Genomic DNA, 20,017 nt, shown 5'->3' with positions numbered 1-20,017 from the left:
ACGCGCAGCCAGACACCAGGGCGGTTAGAAGAGCACAGGAGGGCGCGGTATGCATCAGAGAAGCTTTGAAAACCAGTTTCATGACTGGCCAGGCTATGGTGTGAAAGTTCTGTTTGTTTCTCCTTGATGAAACCCCCCGCCCCTTGGTTCACTCTGCTTCCCTGTAAGCTAACCACCCTCCCCTCCTACCTTCGATCACCGCTTGCAGAGGCAATAAAGTCATTGTTGCTTCACATTCATGCAATCTTTGTTCATTCATCACACAAATAGGGGGATGACTACCAAGGTAGCCCAGGAAGGGTGGTGGAGGAGGGAAGGAAAATGCCACACAGCACTTTAAGCACAGCACTTTAAAAGTTTACAACTTTAAAATTTATTGAATGCCAGCCTTCTTTTTTTTGGGCAATCCTCTGTGGCGGAGTGGCTGGTTGGCCGATGGCCCCCCCACCGCGTTCTTGGGCGTCTGGGTGTGGAGGCTATGGAACTTGGGGAGGAGGGCGGTTGGTTACACAGGGGCTGTAGTGGCAGTCTGTGCTCCAGCTGCCTTTGCTGCAGCTCAACCATACACTGGAGCATACTGGTTTGATCCTCCAGCAGCCTCAGCATTGAATCCTGCCTCCTCTCATCACGCTGCCGCCACATTTGAGCTTCAGCCCTGTCTTCAGCCCGCCACCTCTCCTCCCGGTCATTTTGTGCTTTCCTGCACTGTGACATTATTTGCCTCCACGCATTCGTCTGTGCTCTGTGGGAGGACAGCATGAGCTCGGAGAACATTTCATCTCGAGTCCGTTTTTTTTTTCTTTCTAAGCTTCACTAGCCTCTGGGAAGGAGAAGATCCTGTGATCATTGAAACACAAGCAGCTGGTGGAGAAAAAAAAAGGGACAGCGGTATTTAAAAAGACAGATTTTATAAAACAGTGGCTACACTCTTTCAGGGTAAACCTTGCTGTTAACATTACATACATAGCACGTGTGCTTTCGTTACAAGGTCACATTTTGCCTCCCCCCACCGCGTGGCTACCCCCTCAACCCTCCCCCCTCCCCGTGGCTAACAGCGGGGAACATTTCTGTTTAGCCACAGGCAAACAGCCCAGCAGGAATGGGCTCCTCTGAGTGTCCCCTGAAGAAAAGCACTCTATTTCAACCAGGTGACCATTATATCTCACTCTCCTGAGGATAACACAGATAAAGAACGGATTTTGAACGCCAGCAAACATACACTGCAATGCTTTGTTGTACAATGATTCCCGAGTATGTGTTACTGGCCTGGAGTGGTAAAGTGTCCTAACATGAAGGACGCAATAAGGCTGCCCTCCCCAGAAACCTTTTGCAAAGGCTTTGGGAGTACATCCAGGAGAGCCGTGAATGCCAGGGCAAAGTAATCCTTTCACATGCTTGTTTTTAAACCATGTATAGTATTTTAAAAGGTACACTCACCGGAGGTCCCTTCTCCACCTGCTGGGTCCAGGAGGCAGCCTTGAGTGGGTTCAGGTGGTACTGGCTCCAGGTCCAGGGTGAGAAACAGTTCCTGGCTGTCGGGAAAACCGGTTTCTCCGCTTGCTTGCTGTGAGCTATCTACAACGTCATCATCATCATCATCTTCTTCGTCCCCAAAACCTGCTTCCGTATTGCCTCCATCTCCACTGAAGGAGTCAAACAACGCTGCTGGGGTAGTGGTGGCTGAACCCCCTAAAATGGCATGCAGCTCATCATAGAAGCGGCATGTTTGGGGCTTTGACCCGGAGCGGCCATTCGGCTCTCTGGTTTTCTGGTAGGCTTGCCTCAGCTCCTTAAGTTTCACGCGGCACTGCTTCGGGTCCCTGTTATGGCCTCTGTCCTTCATGCCGTGGGAGATTTTGACAAAGGTTTTGGCATTTCAAAAACTGGAACGGAGTTCTGATAGCATGGATTCCTCTCCCCATACAGCGATCAGATCCCGTACCTCCCGTTCGGTCCATGCTGGAGCTCTTTTGCAATTCTGGGACTCCATCATGGTCACCTGCAGCTTGCCACACTGGCCAAACAGGAAATGAGATTCAAAAGTTCGCGGTTCTTTTTCTGTCTACCTGGCCAGTGCATCTTAGTTGAGTGTGCTGTCCAGAATGGTCACAGTGGAGCACTCAGGGATAGCTCCCGGAGGCCAATACCGTCGAATTGTGTCCACAGTACTCCAAAATCGAGCTGGCAAGGCCGATTTAAGCGCTAATCCACTTGTCAGGGGTGGAGTAAGGAAATCGATTTTAAGAGCCCTTTAAGTCAAAATAAAGGGCTTCATCGTGTGGACGGGGGCAGGTTTACATCGATTTAATGCTGCTAAATTCGACCTAAAGTCCTAGTGTAGACCAGGGCTGAGTTTTCGTGCTTGGAGGACTTGAATGAAAGTCAGGGGGCATCCATCTTTTCCTGCCACTACGAGTACCAACGGAGGCTTTCTACATTGTGGCAGTATCCTCCACTCCAGCTGCTGCAGAGCCACTGGTTTCCTGTGCCATAAGGCCCTCCTCAGCACCCTCCGGATCCATTGTGCTGGCCCTATTGTGGATCCCCGTGAATACTCCCACTGCAGTACCCACGTGTGGGTACTGGACTATGCCAAAAATCCAGGCTTTAAAAATCTGCTCCTCCTGCCCACGTTCCTTCTAGGTCAGCAAGCAAGATCAATACTGCCTCTACTGTTTCAACCACAGCCATCCTCCATGATATGCTGCCTCAGAATATATGTAGAGTGGACACATGGAGTTCAGTGCATACCTTTGCCGCACATTATGCCTTGGTGAACTCTGCGACAGATGCCTCATTCAGCACGGTGTCCTACGCTCAACTGTTCTCGTCCTTGCACCCTCTTCTGGCTTAGATACTGCTTGTTAATCACCCTCAGTGGAATACAATGGGGTCATCACTCGAAGAGGAAGAGGAGGTTACTTACCTGTAGCTGGAGGTTCTTCAACATGTGTGGTCCCTATCTGTATTCCACTTCCCACACTCCTTCCCTCTGCTGTGGATCTGTTGGATTTGCGGTAGAGAAGGAACTGGAGATGCGGTCAGTCTTCCCCAGCTTTTATCACCTTGATATGCACCCGTGAGGTGAGCCACAGGTGCATGTGTGGATCAATGAACACTATTACAAGAAAAATCTCTGGCTCAGGATGCATGGTGCATATCCATAAACCCTCAGTAGAATACAGATAAAGACCACGCATCTCAAAGAACCTCCGATTACAGATAAGTAACCTCCTCATCTATAAGTGTAGAAATTAAACATCTAGTATAAAAAGTAGTGAGAAGAATGAATGCTGGATATTAGAATGTTTGGGGCAAATTATTTTACCTCAGAACACATGCTGAGATTCCGCAATGGATGATCTATGTAACAGAAGCAGTCCTGAACCAAATAGAAAATGTTTGTGCAAACCAAGGGAAAGAGAATTTTAGGTCTGTTTTTTCTGATGATTGTACTAAATAACTGGCTGTAGTATTATGTGGCTATGTTATGAAAACGGAAGCAGACGTGTAGATTAAATCCTCTTTAAAGCAAATGAATGCACATCAGCTGGATAATGTTGCTTTATGCAATTTGATGACTCTCATTTCCAGATACAATATGGAAAAGAATGAAGGCTACACACTAAAATTTTAAGCACAATGCACATTCTATAAAGTTATAGAAGGCTCTTTGATTTGTATCTGAAAATCCTGATGAACTGTCTTGCATTCAGCACCATTACTAAAAAAAACACCTCTATGAAATGATATAATGATATGACACCTCAAGTTGCAGTGGGGGAGGTTTAGATTGGATATTAGGAAAAACTTTTTCACTAAGAGGGTGGTGAAACACTGGAATGCGTTACCTAGGGAGGTGGTAGAATCTCCTTCCTTAGAGGTTTTTAAGGTCAGGCTTGACAAAGCCCTGGCTGGGATGATTTAACTGGGAATTGGTCCTGCTTCGAGCAGGGGGTTGGACTAGATGACCTTCTGGGGTTCCTTCCAACCCTGATATTCTATGGTTCTATGATATGCTGCACATAGTATCTTTGTTCCCCTTTCCCCTGCAAAACTTATCAATTTAAAGAGAAATTTCAGGTCCCTTTCTTTGTCAAGTTAAAATACACGAACGGGAATGCCTTTTCATATCAGTGGAGAAATTTAACTACAAACTTCTTTTGGCCTGGAATTAACTTGGCTCACATTCTGTAAGCTGCTTTAAGTTATAAATCTTGCATTGTATAAAAGAGAGGCTAGAAAATATCTAAAATCAGTTGCATGCTATGGCTATACAGAGAAAAATGATACTATGAACAGTTTAGTTTATGAAATGCAGATATCCTGGAAAATTATTCCTATAAAAGAGCATTTTGATATTTGTTAGGGATTATTTGCAAATATCTTACTCAGCTGTATTTGAGAAGAGATTGCACAAACAGCTTTATTATTCATACACTACTGTATATCCTGTATTTTTACAACAGATATGGGGTGAAATTCCACTTGTAAACACAAAAAAGACACAGTGGGACACATGGAGCCATTTTCAATTACTGCTGGGGGGTATATGTCTCCCTCTTAGCTGTTGTTTTGTATATCCATCACTCATCAATAGGGGAACGTGTTCCAATTCACGTCCGTCCCGAGCCGCATATCCATCATTTGCAGTAAGTTGTAAACGACGGATGTGCGGATTGGGACTGATGTGGATTGGGACTGATGTAAATTGGAACACGTTCCCCTATTGATGAGCGACAGCTATGTGTAGTCATGGGTGGGCCGCAGTCCACCTACTTAACATCCAGGCCCACCCCTCCCCAGTTCCGGCTCTGCTCCCGCTTCAGCGCTTGCCCCACACCGCCCGCCCATCACTCCATCTGAGGAGCGGGGTCGGGGCACCGGGGCTTGCCTAGCTCCGGCGCTCCAGCCGCGGAGTGGGGTCTGGCTGGAGCGCGGAGCGGGGCAAGCTCCTGCACCCTGATCCCACTCCCCTCTCAGTAGGAGTGCCAGGCAGAGTTGGACAAGCCTCGAGCACTGCGGGGTGGGGGGGGCAGAGCAGGTGGTGGTGTGGGGGTGCATTTTTACGCCTCCCCCCCATTTTTCCGGGAGCCCCTGGCCAGATCACTCCTACCCCTCCTGCTGTCACCCAAGTGTCCCATTCTGCCTATACCACTGTTCTACCAGCAGGTCCCCGGTATATGTCATTTCGGTATCCGTTGCCCTTCTCAAGAACACAACCCCGACGTATACTGGGGACCCGCTGTGTCACATATTACTATAATAATGTACTTTCAGGTAAATTACTTTTAAATTATTTCAGTTCATTTCCACAGAAATAAACATAGATTTTGTTTGCATTGTGTGATCACTCCCACCACTTAGAGCCACATCAGACAGGGATTGTAACAAACAAATCAGTTTAAGATACAACAGAAAGCCTAATGTGTGAAACCTTGTGATTTAGCTAAGTTGCTTCACTTTTCACGTGACTACCCTGGAATTGCAGAAAATCAGCTGTAATCTTAAAGTTTTTAAATATTTGTCATGATATTCAGTTTCTTAACTCACTGGCTTCTGAAGTAGAAAGTTGTATTACCTTAACTGGACGTTGAATTGTGTATACTGAATTGTTATCTATATAAATAAGAGTGCTTATTATAAAACATATCTGGACTGTTAAATGTTACTTTATAACACTTTCAGAAATGAACATAAATTTAAAGTAGAACAGATCATGAAAACTAAACAGATCTTGAGATCATTAGATAGAAGGCAATATGGAAATGCAAAGTATTATTTTTACTTAATATTATTGCTTTGAAAGTCCCCATAAAGCAACTTGATGTGTAATGAATCCTTTTGGAAGTGTTTTTGAGTAAAATGACTTGCCAGATTCATTTAATGAAAACTGCCACAACGAGGAATTTCATCAGATATCACTTTACCGACACTACGGAGAATAAAGAAATATTGTGCTCTGCTCTAAGTAATCATGTAAAGCTGTAAAAATATAAAGATTCTTACTCTGACCACAGTTCTCTGTCTTATGCTACAAAAATAAAGCAGGCATGCAATTTCTTTTTTTCAATGAAGCTATAGGGCAATTTGCCAGAAGAACTAGAATGAATTTGGCATCTTATTACAAAGACTTCTAACTTAAAATTATCAATTAAATTATGACAGCTTACAGAATTCAATCTCTCAACTAGGTTGTCACAAAACATTCATCCCTAATGAAAAAATACTAATAGTAACTTAGTTTTCACAATGTCACTTTTGAATACAATGAAGTTGTTGCAAAGGCTTATGGGGCACTTACCTTTAAATGTCAAAATGACTCTTAATGATCTACAACTTTAACTTTTAAAAAATCAATATAATACTAGCTAAAAAAGAAAAGGAGTGGCACCTTAGAGACTAACCAATTTATTTGAGCATAAGCTTTTGTGAGCTACAGCTCACCCCACCGGATGCATTCAGTGGAATACATCCGATGAAGTGAGCTCAAATAGATTGGTTTGTCTCTAAGGTGCCACTATTACTCCTTTTCTTTTTGTGAATACAGACTAACACGGCTGCTACTCTGAAACTTATAATACTATCTAGTTTCTTGTGTTTACTATGTTTATTTGCCAGTGAATGTTCTTACTCGGCATGTAATTCCCAAGTAAAGATCTAACAAGTAAACAACTAAAGAAAAACCAAAAGGAAACCTGTAAGGAGAGGGAAACAAATCTGAGATGGTTTAGTGTCTAAGGATTCTGCATTTTGGCGCTTATTTGCCAAAAATTGAACATGATGCTATCTGGCTTCCAAACAACAGATGAGTTTCATTTTCCACCATATATTGATCTTACACTTCATGTGTGCACCCTACTAAGCAGTTAGTCTTGCTTCACCAATCTGAAAGAATTAGGAACAATATTAAGTCTATTTCAAGAAATGCTGCTTGAAAACCCTTTTGTTTATACAGCAGATCTGCCTTTCTAGTATAATTTTTACTCGCAAGTCAAAAAAACAAATCAATGGCAATCACTAGTCCAATTAAAAACTGACTACATTATATCATTTTTATGCCTTTCTTCACCTTTGATATCCCCTCATGTTATAATGGTTGAATGTCGGATTTTGAGAAGCAGGTAAGGGAGTTAGGCATAAACTTTCGTTCACGTTCAATGGGAGTTAGACCTCTAGCTCCCTTAGATGCTTTTGAAATTCCCTCCCTAAATTTCTACTAGTTGGCCAGTTAATGCTGATAGCTGAACAGATAAGACGATCATAGTTTTTTTAAATAAAACTTTACAAAATGAAGTAATCACACATACATACAGTCAAAATTATAGAGACAAATCCAAGAAAAGAACAAAGGAAGACTTACATTCAGAAAGACAAAGAGGCTACTAGTTATGGAAGTGTAGATTTGAGACCTGTTGAGTAATTGGATTTCTTCAGAATGCTCTGGGGGAGTGTCCTGATATGTCAGTGTTTATATACATACACTTACATACACACACTCTCTCTTTCTCTCCCCCCTCTGGCCCCCTCCTTCAATGTACAGCTCTGGTTCCAACCAATATTTTGCTTGATATGTAGTTGTAAATTAACAGCAATTTGTGTGTAATTGAAGCCACTAAATAGGTTGCAGTTTTGGATCGAACTTAGCTAATCAAATATTCACATCACCATTTATGTATTCTGTCACTTAAATGGGACAATAATAATTGTTCAGACTGCTCTGATAATTACAGTGAAAGGTGTTACTTTGTAGTAAGGTAATAAATGGGTCATGGATTTTTGCACTTTGTCTCACACAGTGAAAACCGGGAAGTGTCTTGGTTAAGTTCATTTTAGTATTTTGCTTTAGGGTTAAGACCTAAATATTTCTGGAACCCTTTACTGCATAGAAAGTTGCTGAGTGGGAAATCTGCAGAGGGGCAGTTGCTGCCAACATTATGCTTCAGCTTTGCAGCCACCCCTACAGCTGTGTACTTCTTTTTACTTGGGTCTGAGTAAGGAAAATATTAGGGCTGAAAAGTGAGGCCACAACTTTTGCTGGGCAGATAACAAAGTTTTGAGTTCATTGGGAGTTTGAAAAATAAATAAAATAGTTTCAGCTTGATCCAAAAACAGTTGTTTAAATTTTTCAGTGCGTAGAAATTAAAAACAAAACAAATTAAAAAAAAAACGGTTAATCACAATGTTTTAATGTTACCAAAATGAAAAATTTCAACACAAAACTTTCTGGTAATGTCAAAAGGAAATGTTTAGTTTTAACCTGAAAAATTTCGTTTAGACTTTCAGGCATTTTGACGAAAGCAAGCAAACAAAAGTGGCAGCAGGGAAGAGGTGGGTGGGGCCTCCCTTATAAGCTCCTTTAAAGAAAAGAAAAGAAAACAGCTTCCAGAGGGGAGAGTGAAAAAGCCCCATCTCACAATATCCCTTAGCACAGTGGCTAGGGCACTCTCCAGTGATGTGGGAATCCCAAGTTTAAATCCCTTTTCCTCATCAGTTTCAGTTAGTGTGTGGACTTGAACCTGAGTCTCCCTGCCTCCCAGAAGAGCATGTTAACCACTGGGCTAACTCTTTTATGGGAGGAAAGACACCATCTTTGTGAATCCTTTGCTTGCTGTTGTGAAAATGTCTGTCTAAAAGTCCAAACAAAATTTTCATTTTGATATTAACAAAGCATTTTGACTCTCTTGGTTCCATCAAAATTAGTCCATGAACTTGACATGAATTCACAAATAGTTTGTAGACCTGAAACTGCATTTTCTGATAAATAAACTCTTCATCCAAAAAATTTCATCCCGCTCCAGCCATCAGTGCTTTGCCTCCAGGTAGAATGTCACCTATACTGTAGATGTTTCAAAGTGTCATGTATTTTTCCACATACACTGCAGGTGTCCGTAAAAGTTCTGTAAATTGCCATAGGTCTTCCTTGAAGTAAATTACTCTAATGTCCAGAGTGTGCCTGCCCTTTTCCCCAGGAGGCTTCTGAATTGCCTCTGTCAGCATAACCTTCCCCCACTCAGATTCTTCTTTGTTCACCTCACTTTTTTGCTCCCTGTTTTCATTTTCCCAAAATTCTCTGCTGAGATTTGACCTACTCCCATCCCCTTGTCATTCATCCATAATCCTACTGCCCCATTCAGCCTTCCTTTCAGTTGCAGTACGCATATGGCCTATTTTCTGTCTTCACGAGGATAGTTTTCCTATCAACGCTGCACTTATCTTATGGAGTCCTCCTAATAAAGGATAGCAAGGGAGGGGTTGAACTTTGCCATTTTATCTTAGAACTCTTAGGCCTGGTCTACACTACAGAGTTAGGTTGATGTAAGGCAACTTACATCCACCTAATTCTGTAAGTGTCTACACTAAAATGTCACTCCCATCGAAGTAACTTGCCCACTACACTGACTTAATAACTCCACTTCCACAAGAGGCATAGAGTCAGTGTTGATGTAGTTAGGTCGATGCAGTGTCAGTGTAGATACTGCATTGCTTACGTTGATTGTTGCTGCCTTTCAAAAGCCGTCCCACAATGGCAAACGCTTGTCAGATAAATTGGTGCAAGTGCTCCTGGTGAGAATGCACACCACAACCCAAGGAGCGTAGTGAGGACATGCCCAAGCGATTTAATTACTGTGGTGGCTATACGTCGCCATAACTTAGATTGACATAATTTTGTAGTATAGACATATCCTTAGACTCTGTCCATATAATCTGTGTGAGTGAAGGGTACACAGAGTGAGAGGAACATGCAGAAAAAAAATATCTCTGAGTTACTGCTTGTGGGACCCAGGTGCATGAGCAGTGCTTTGGTCACAGGAACATATTGTCCAAATTTTATACAGTAGATTTAATACAGTGGATTAAAAGTAAGGCCACAAACTGAAGTTTATAAAGCAATTTTACTGGACAGAAAATAAATTGTCATTGTATTTCTTTTTAGCAGTCTAGACGTGACATTTAGTAATTTGGAATGAATCGTAATTTTTTTCAGTTGTACCTTATTGTTCATAGCAGATGTCTGTTTAAGGGATTTTAAATAGAAGATGTTTCAGTTGTTCTGCTTTTTTATTGTTATGACACAAATATCAGTGAAAATAGTAAGTATTTTAGAGAAAATGTAAACCCTTAAAGCAATATAAATAAAGTGAACTTATTTTTGGCAAGAGCTAATTTCAAAAAATGCACTTAGCAAGAAACTGAGTTAGTAAAAAAAAGATTAAACTCAACTTTTAATCAGTAGAGATCAAATGCAGTGGGGCATATAGTAAGTTATGGTGTACATGGAGGTATGTGAGTTATACATTTACTAAAAAGAGCTTGTTCTATTCAAGCTTAATTAGTCTTTATAGTGAGCTAAAATGCTAAGAGGCTACTGTGAAGAGCACAATATTAAAAATTAAAATTAGCTTATCAAACATTTTCAGTTACAGTTCAAATCTACAATGAGTGTCTTCCTTCAGAGAACCGAATCAGAGCAAGGAAGTTTGTTTAGAGTACGATAGGGTACAAGACATACAGAATTAATGAAATATGTTTCATTTCAGCAAACAATTGTTTAAATACTGTGGGCTTGATTCTCAGAGTTTTCCATAAAATTCCTCACATAAAATTTTACAGATTATCAATGCATAAAATGTTCAGATGCCAATTTTAGTACATACAGCCATGTAAAACACTATGCTTATCAATCCATATTCAGGGTTTGATGCTGCAAAAATGTACGTAAATAACAAACTTTACTCATATGGGTAGTCCCAATGACAACTGAAGTCAGTGGGACTTCACACGAGTGACTTTACTCATGTACATGTTAGTCGGAATGGTACACTAACGTGCCAGATTTTTGGCTCCCTCAGAAGTGCTGTACTTCATGCTCATTATTGGCTATTACTAGGAAATCTGTTAATTCTATGATTTAAACCACTATAAAGCTGTGTATATTCTAGCATAGGAAACATTTTTAAACTAGTGGTTATTCCTTGTATTTGTGTTGCTTTTGAATTTATAAACACTTTCAGGAATACTAAGAATTCTTATTTTATAGGTATTAGATTATATATTTTTAAATGGTTTTCATTGGTCTGAAATATGAGTATTTGCTTATAAGAGGATCATGTTTCAAACAGCACCCAAAAAACCCAACAGTTTTGCTTTTTCAATTATTTTGCTTTACACTGGGAGAGCTTTCAAATTAGTGTATAAATTCTGAGTTGAGTATCTTGGAAATGAGCATAGGTTGAGGGATTATGGCCATGTAACATCATTCTCTGTTAGACAATCCCTTATATGGTTAAAAGCATTCTTTTTGGTGATTTTACTGGAATTTTAAGACAATGAAAACATAAGCAGACAAATGAGCATCTTATAAATAGAACTTCTGGATGTTTACTGTAAAATTAGGAAATACTTTAAGGAGATAATATTATATGGAATTTAAATTAAAAACAAAGAACAGATAGGAATAACTGAATTATGATAATTCATATTTTAACATAGTGTAAATAGTTATGAACAGACAGTCAAACTGCCTTAAGAAAACTTCTACAGACTATAGAGTACAATAGATGTCCTTAGGACACAATATTTTGTGCTTATTTTAAGTGTTGTTGATTTTGGCAACTTTTTAGAACAAAATTATTCTTGGTCATCTTATTTCAAGTTGACAGATGGTGTTAATTCAGCCCGGTTTGGTCTTTCTGTAATTTTTTTCATTTTGAACTTCTTTAGATTCCTTGACTTTAAACACATCTCAATTTTCTCTTTATACATCTTCCATTCCTTGCCAATAGTGTTGCACTTTTCTACAATTTTGGAAAATCCTGGAAATCAGACCCAGGAATCATTAAAGCCACAGAAGAACAAAAGAAAAAGGTAAAAAATACGACAGACTTTTTTAGGAGGATGGGGAGAAAATACCATGTCCTTTTTGAAGGATGAGTTACCTGTGTGTTTCCAAATGTTGAGTCACTTGCTGTTTAGCACAGGGAAATAAGAGTAAATTGTTGTGAAACAAAAGCATAGCAATATCAAAAGGTTGATTCTGCATTTATCTTACACGTTCCCTTGTCTTTATTTGCAAGTAGTGTGCAGTTCTTGCTTTCTAAATTTAACATTCATGATGTTTTAATTAACAAAATAAAATTGTAGTTTAAATTTAATGAGATGGTAGTGTGTGTAAGTCTTTATATTAGGCTCAAAAAGTGAGGAGATGAGGTTAAAAGTGATGATAAATTAGGTAATCCAGATTTATTTATGGAAGCCTAAAAATCTGCTCTGTTCTATGTACGTTCTTGTACCTCTCTCATTGCAGTAGTACCTGAGTGCCTAATGTACTTAATTATGGGACTAACTTAATATTAGCTGTAGACAATGTTATAGCCATGTTGATCCTAGGATATTGAAGAGAGAAGTTGGGTGAGGAATATCTTTTATTGAACCAACTTCTGTTGGTGAAAGAGATGAACTTTCAAGCTTACACAGCTCTTCAGTTCTGGGAAATGTACTCAGTGTCACAGCTAAATATAAGGTTGAACATATTGTTTAGCATGAGTAGTTAACATATATTTCAAGGGACCATTAAGGTGAAGTGTCCAGTGAACACCTCTCCAGAAGAAAGGAGGGGAAAAAAGCTAGGGGCGGGAGGTAATCAGCACCCCCCACAACATACCTATCAAGATCCATGCGTCTTACACATGCTTATCACAACATGTGGTGTACCTCACAATGCACTAAATGCACCAATAGCAACTATGTGGGTGAAACCCAGCCAATCACTATGCTCTTGAATGAACTCTCACAGAAAAATGACAAAAGCACTCTATCACCTGTGGATGACCAGTTTTCACAAAGAGATCACTCTATATCAGACCTCTCAGTCCCCATCCTCAAAGATGCACAGCACCTTCAAAAGACCAGCCTGGGAGCTTAAATTCATAACTTTGCTAAACGCTAAAAATCATGGACCGAGTAGAAGCACTGGATTTATGACATATTACAACAATCTATAACAGGAGTGGGCGATAATTTTCACAGGGGCCACTCCACAAATTTTGGTAAGTCGTCATGGGCCGCACATTTCTACTATATTAATGGAGGGGGCTTGGGGTCTGGGAGGGAATTTGGGTGCAGGAGGTAGCTCCGGGCCGGTGCAGAGTGTTGGGGTGCAGGAGAAGGTGAGGGGTGTGGACTCTGGAAGGGAGTTTGGTGCAGGAGGGGGCTCCAGGCTGAGGCAGGGGATTGGAGTGCAGGAGAGGATGCAGGGTCTGAGAGGGAGTTTGGGTGTAGGAGGGGAGTCCGACCTGGGGCAGGGGAGAGGGAGGGGGTGCAAGGTGCAGGTTCTGGCCGGGAGGAGCTTACCACAGGTGGCCCTCCCGGACCGCAGCTCAGCAGGCTGCCTGCATGCTGTGCCCCCACGCCACTCCTGGAAGTGGCTGCGGTCAGCTGCTGCTGGCACGTCTCTGCGTGCCCCTTGGAGGGAAGGGGGCAGCGGGTCTCCATGCGCTCCAGCGCCCACAAGCACCATCCCCTGCAGTTTCTGGCCAATGGGAACTGTGAGGACGGTGCTGGGGGTAGAGGTAGCACGCGAAGCCGCCTCCTCCGCCTGCCAGAGGCGCACAGAGACATGCCAGCAGCAGCCGGCCACTTCCAGGAGTGGCATGGGGCCATGGCAGGCAAGCAGCCTGTCTGAGCCCCCACTGCACTGCGGGACTTTTATCTGCCCAGAGTTTGCGAGGGAGCAGCCAAAGAGCCTGGCAGGCTGGACAGAAATGTTAGATGGGTCAGATCTGGCGCACGGGCTGTATTTTTCCCACCCCTGATCTATAACCCACTAACACCCGTCCCAGTTTTCCCCCTATGACTGGAGAGATGTTAACTGGCCCCTTCACCTTGAATGATCTCGTGAAATACGTTTTAACTGTTTATGCTAAACAATCTCTGTTGCACCTTGTGTGTAGTTGTGACACTCATGCCTGCGCTGCAGTTAGACACCCGCAGCTGGCCTGTACCAGCTGACTCAGGTTTAGGCCATATCTACTGAACCACTTATGTCAGCAAAACTTCTGATGCTCAGGGGTGTGAAAAAAACACGCCCCTGAGTGACAAGTTTCTCCAGCATAAGTGGTAGTGTGCACAGCGCTGTGTCAGTGCGAGAGCTTCTCATGCCGACATAGCCACCACCACTCTTTGGAGGCGGTTTAATTATGTTGACAGGAGAGCTCTTTCCCGTCAGCATAAGTTCTCTAGTGTAGACATAGCCTAAGTAGCTGTTCAATTGTGATGTAGACGTTTGGGTTCAGGCTGCAGCCCAAGCTCTTAGATTTTCCCACCTTGTGGGGTCCTAGAGCCAGGCTCCAGCCCAACCACAGACATCTACACCCCAATTAAACAGCCCCTTATTTCAAGTCCTAGGATCCTGAGTCAGCTGATAAGGGCCAGCCATCGGTGTCTAATTGCATTGTAGGCATACCCTCTGAGTACATTTCCCAGTCCTCAAGAAGAGTTTTGTGTAAGCTTGAAAGCTTGCATCTCTCAGCAACAGAAGCTGGTTGAATAAAAGATATTACCTCACTCATCTTGTCTCTAATACTAGTCTATCCCACACACCTTCTGGGTGTGGTGTTCTGTCCCATCAAGTGGCACCAAGATCACTTAGAGATGAATCTAAATGAGTCTGCTGTAGAGGCTTATGCACTAAGGTCCAGAGGTCCCCAGTTTGATCCTGCCCGACGACGACTGGGGTCTGTCTGCGTTGTAAGTAGGGGCTCGTCCGGATTTCAACTGGGAAGTCTCTGAAGCTCAGGATGCGCTTCCTCACCTAAGGGAAGTATGTAACCCACACACCTCCTGGGTGTGGTGTTCTGTCCCATCTAGTGGCACCGAGACCACTTAGAGTTCAATGAGTCTGCTCTACAGCTGTAGCTAAAAAGCAGTTGTCTTTTAGTTCATGCTGTAGAGGCTCATGCACTAAGCTCCAGAGGTCCCAGGTTCAATCCCGACGACCGGGGTCTTTCAGTGTTACACTAGCTGTCACTTTAAATGTCATTGCTTAAAGATTTTGCCAATTCTGTTTTAAAAATGAATAAAACTTACAAGTTACTGTAATTTAAATATACTACACCAATAAAGCTAGAGCTTCTACTGACAAAATATTGACTTCTGTTAGAGTTAAGCTTCTTCTTTGGTTCTGATGCTGAGATAGACATCTGAGATTAGCTTTCATTGGCATTTGAGAGTAATTCATCTTGGCATATAATTTATGACCAGATGCATTTATAATCTTTTACCATAATCATTTTCTGATACTCAAGCCCGTTACTCTTAGCAGTTCTAACTTGCCCTTTTTTGAAATGAAGTTTTTGAGCAATCAAACCTAGGAATCCCACTCTCCAGCATGCTATGCAACTCTCTGCAAATCACAGCGGAATGACATCAGGCTGCCTGGAATTATATATTTGTCCATGTGCTGAGTAGTAATCTCTGATGAGGTTGTGATTGGTTAGATTATTTTTGTTTACATGATAGATCAGTTGTTTCTTTAATATCAGTGAATGTGCAGATTCAGGCATACAGAACCGCTTTTCCGTTACTGTACATCCACCAAGTTGGATGCTGGGTTAGTCCGATCTAAGTACCATTCCTTCAGCAGGACTAAATAATTACGGTAAGTAGAATTTTAACACTTTGTCGAGTAGTAAGTAAGCCTCCTTGTGGCCTCAGGTCAGCAAACCACATAAACACAGGAGTCCCACTGAAGTCAATGGGACTGCTCACCTACTTCAAATTAAGCACATGCTTCAGTGCTTTGCTGAATCAGGGTCTAAAAAAATTAGCCAGCTTCCAGTCTTCTTCCATCAGGATTTTGTCATTGTGCTAATGTTATGGATTTTTTGATGCACACACTTTGCAACTAATTCAGCTCTAGAATGGACCATCATAAAAATGACCAGCTAAAATATTCTGGGCATTGTAGTAGTTTCCCCACATTGCTTCGTAACTTACCTTAAAGTGAACCAAAGTCAGGGCACCAAATAATTTGTGCTTCCCCTCCCTGTTGAACAAATAGGCAAGGCAATCCAGCAGACCACGGTAAGTGTATCTGGAAATGCCAGCAACATCAGAGTTTCCAGATGTTTTTTCTTTTGACATGCTTGCCCTTTTCAGTGACGTATTTCTGCTTCCTAGACTAATTTGAAGTAGTTCAGGCAATTCCCCACTTTCCAAACTGTATTCAGATTATTATTAGGTGTAGTAGTAGCAATTTATTTACTTTTATTCTGGTAGTGCCCAAAGGCACCAGTCAGGATCTGGCCTGGATTGTCTCACTGAACAAACATACAGGAAAACAGACCCCAAAGAGTAAAAGGCATGCAGTGTATTGTATAAGCAACAGACCATGTTGAATAGTGCTTTATTCTACAATTACTCCCATTGAATTCAATGGAACTACTTTGGAGAGGTCCCAAACATGCAAGACGGTATCAAAAGCCAGCCCAAAGTGATCACAGTGATGGTGGACATGCCTCCTGTTCTGTGTATTTTGTTTTTCATCTGTTTGTTTTATTTATATTAGTTTTTTGGAGGAGTCACTTGGAATTGAAGTGTAGCGTAGAGGAAGGGATTGTCAGAGAGAGGAATGAGTAAGGGGAGAAGGAAACTGCTGCTGCTTCCCGTTTGGAGGAGGGAGGAGAGGCTCCTGGTCCTAGTGCCACAGTTAGTTCCTCTGATTTCTGCAGAGAGGACTAGAAGGCCCTGGTTTTTCCCTGAACCATTGACTGTAGCTTTTACTGGCTGCTTTGGAGAAGGAGCCCCAGGGTCGAGTGTATTTCCATATTCACCCCCTGCCAGTTCCTCCGTGTAGTGTCTTGGAAGAATTGAAAAGGCATTTGGGGATCTTCGATTGAGGTATCCCCCTTGGTGGCCATCATCTAAACTAGGAAGTAAAGGTAAACCTTCTTGCATACCAACTTCATTTGGCTTGTTCCACTGACAGAATAGTCGTAAGTACCTTCTGCTCCTTTTCTAATCGAGAGAGGTGAGGAAGGAGTTAAAATCATATGGATCCAAAGACACCAACGTGACAGGGCACTTAAAACCCAGAACCATGGTTAAAATATATTTTGTGTACTATGGCTGAAGGTACACATTAGACAAGCGTATTGGTCTTTAATTTTATTCCCTAACTATTCATGCTAATCAGAGTGAATTCTTCCCGGGCCAAGAAAAGTAGCTTTGGCAAAAGACATTTTCAGGACAATTCCTGTGACTATACATTTTCCAGACACTGCAGACTTTATATAAAAGCCTCTTGTGGCACAATCTTCAGCTGTTGAAATATAAAGTTTGTTGGAAATGTAGACTATTTTCATTTCCTAGAGTAATAACTCACCACTATTCCAATAACAAAATAGATACTGGAAGGACATATAAAATGAAAGGATCTAATTTAATGTAAGGAAACTGGGATCTTGTAACTGAAATCCACCGTTGTATATCACTTGAGCCATAAGCGTAGCATGATGCATAGTGGGTTGGAGGTTTGGCTTTTATTAATACTTTTGTGGTTACGAGAAGAACATTCTATGGAGTAGGTAATTGCAGCTTTGAGACTTTGGACTGTATACCACTGAATTTAAATGTCTCCTTCTTGACTGATGGGTCCTGACTGGAAGGTAATCTCTGAGGATTTATCAAAATGCAAAATAGTTTGTTTAAATGTGTGATTTTAAAATCAATTTAGTTAAACCTGTGTGCTAAATTCTGTGTGGATGTTCTAAGTCAGTCTAAACCTGCTTTATATCTGTTTAGCTTAAATCAACTAAGAACAGGTTTCAGGTAAACTAAATAAGCCACTTTTAATTGGAAATAAATGTCTACATAGAGTTTTGCTCTAGTTTAAATAGGTTTAAAATTTATTTAAATTAAATATTCCGTGTGTAGGCAAAGCCTGAGAGAGTCTGAGCATACAGGCCTGAATATGAGCTACAGAAATAATTTAACATAGGAAATTTGATGGGTATGTGTTTAAAAGTTTAAATACTAATTTTATTTCTTGTTTCTTCTGAAGACAATAGTTGAACTTGCAGAGACAGGAAGTCTGGACCTCAGTATATTCTGCAGTACCTGTTTGGTAGTATACTTTTTATTTATTTATTTTTGTTTCCACTTAATTGACATATAAATATCAGTGTTGGGGGTGGGAGGCTGTGTGCGGTGGGCAAAACTGGATATTTATATAGTAAATGAGACACCACCACCCCTTGTCTCCACGTTATTTCAGAGATCGACGTTATTTAAAAAAACTTACATCAAAATAGTGTTTTCCAAAAAGCTCAAGTGGGTCTGTTCATAAGAATTACGGTAATGTCAGGGGGAGATAATTTTGACTTTATGCAGAGAATTTGTTAATCTTAACACAATGCTAGAATCTAAGTGTCTTTACCCAGTAAAAAATTATTTGCTGGGCATGCTACATATTATGAAGATTGTGGGGGTGAAATTCTGCTCTCTGTGCAACCAGTCTGAAGTAAATGGGATTGTACTGACTGATATAAATGAGAGCAAAATTTAGCCCAATATTTGATCTCATTGACTCACATCTAACTCGCTTGTTTAGTTTGTATATAGGTTGGCTCATTTTTCCTTCTTCAACTTGATACTGTTTCCACCTTTTAGTCTTTTGCTTCCTAAATTCACTGACTTGTGAAATTTCAGTAAAACTAACTAAATTAAATGCTGTTGATAAATGTCGTAGTTAAATAGTTTCTTCAGTATCCTGATTGCCTTGAGCTGAAACATTTATCCACAGAATTTAGTTTAATAGTTTTTTCGCTTCTGCAAGTTGATTAATAATATCCAATTATTGGGTTGCAGTCAAGAACTCTCATCTCATTTTTTCTTGTGTTTAGCTAATGCACTGATGAGAGAGCTTTGACCATCAGTTCACGCTACTGACCAATGTATTTTGTACTTCCAGGCATGCTTGCCGATGACTTTATAAGCATTATTGTTTTCTTAATACCTGTACACTTTTAAATCCTTTTGTGTTTTGATAATTATTTGGAAGAGCATACTTTTTAATCAATAATATTAAAGGAGTGCTTTGATTAGCAGTTTCCATATGGCATACAATCATTTATGGAGTCATTCAGTATGAGGAACCATTTTTCTTTAGATAATTGTCTGACAGTAAAAAAGATGACAACTTTAAATTATGCCTTTGTATAATGTAAAGTTGTTTTTCTCATTAATGAGGTATTAGCTATTTCTATAGATAAAATGATAGTTTCTATAGCAGCAGGTAAAATCAAAGAACAGCATGGGGTAAAAATTGTGATGGAGAACACCCTATGGATTGAGTTTTGCTAACTTTGACACAGTCCTGCAACTGATAGCTTGTAAATAGATAGCTGCATCCATGCAGAGCCCGCTGGAAGTCAGTTAGCTTCCATGCAGGCTCAAAAGTATATTCCCCCATGCTCTTAGTTGGAGGATCAAGGTCTTTGTTTTAACTTCATGTTTATTAGGGGACAAAATTTGCGCTAAATCTTGTATCTTTGTGAACACCTTAGTTTAACTTTGAAGGATATCTAAACCAAACCAGACTAAATGTAATTGCTTCAGTTTTGGAAAACTAGTGAACCATTCCTAGCTCTTCACATTTCTAGGACTTTCAGATTGTTAGGCAACTAGAAAGGACAGAGGCTTAAAGGAAATATGTGTGTTACATTTTTTATTAAAAAGAGAATTGGATAACTAATTTTATACAGTTTTTAAATGCGCTATTCAGTTGTGTTTTTTAAAGTTTCTAGTAACTCAATAATATTTTACATTGATGTGTCCATTTTTTTTCTGGTGTTGGACTTTACAACATTCTATCTGGCATTGCCATAACTAAAATAATCTCCTTTAGAGCGTGAAAATAGTTTCTTTCCAAAGTAAGCTGGACTTTTTAAATTTGGCTATAATCTTAAAAAGAAAAAATACTAATTTTCACACCCCTCCTCAAAACATTTTAAAATGG

At 40.8% G+C, this 20,017-nt stretch overlaps 1 protein-coding gene across 3 annotated transcripts in view; it reads left to right on the top strand.

The window, feature by feature from the left end:
• The window catches only part of ZDHHC17 (zDHHC palmitoyltransferase 17), a 138,696-nt gene that overhangs the window by 98,595 nt on the left and 20,084 nt on the right, over positions 1-20,017 (top strand). For 2 of the 3 annotated variants that reach the window (XM_048835718.2, XM_048835719.2), the window contains 2 exons: positions 11,787-11,868; positions 18,062-18,124. In XM_048835718.2, coding sequence (XP_048691675.1) covers positions 11,787-11,868; positions 18,062-18,124 — 145 coding nt within the window. Of the gene's footprint in view, positions 1-11,745; positions 11,869-18,061; positions 18,125-20,017 lie in introns of all 3 variants that reach the window. The other variant, XM_048835717.2, reaches the window with a different exon arrangement.

This window comes from Caretta caretta, chromosome 1, assembly GCF_965140235.1.
Source record: "Caretta caretta isolate rCarCar2 chromosome 1, rCarCar1.hap1, whole genome shotgun sequence".
Taxonomy (NCBI): domain Eukaryota; kingdom Metazoa; phylum Chordata; order Testudines; family Cheloniidae; genus Caretta; species Caretta caretta.
This window is presented reverse-complemented; position numbering and strand designations above follow the sequence as displayed.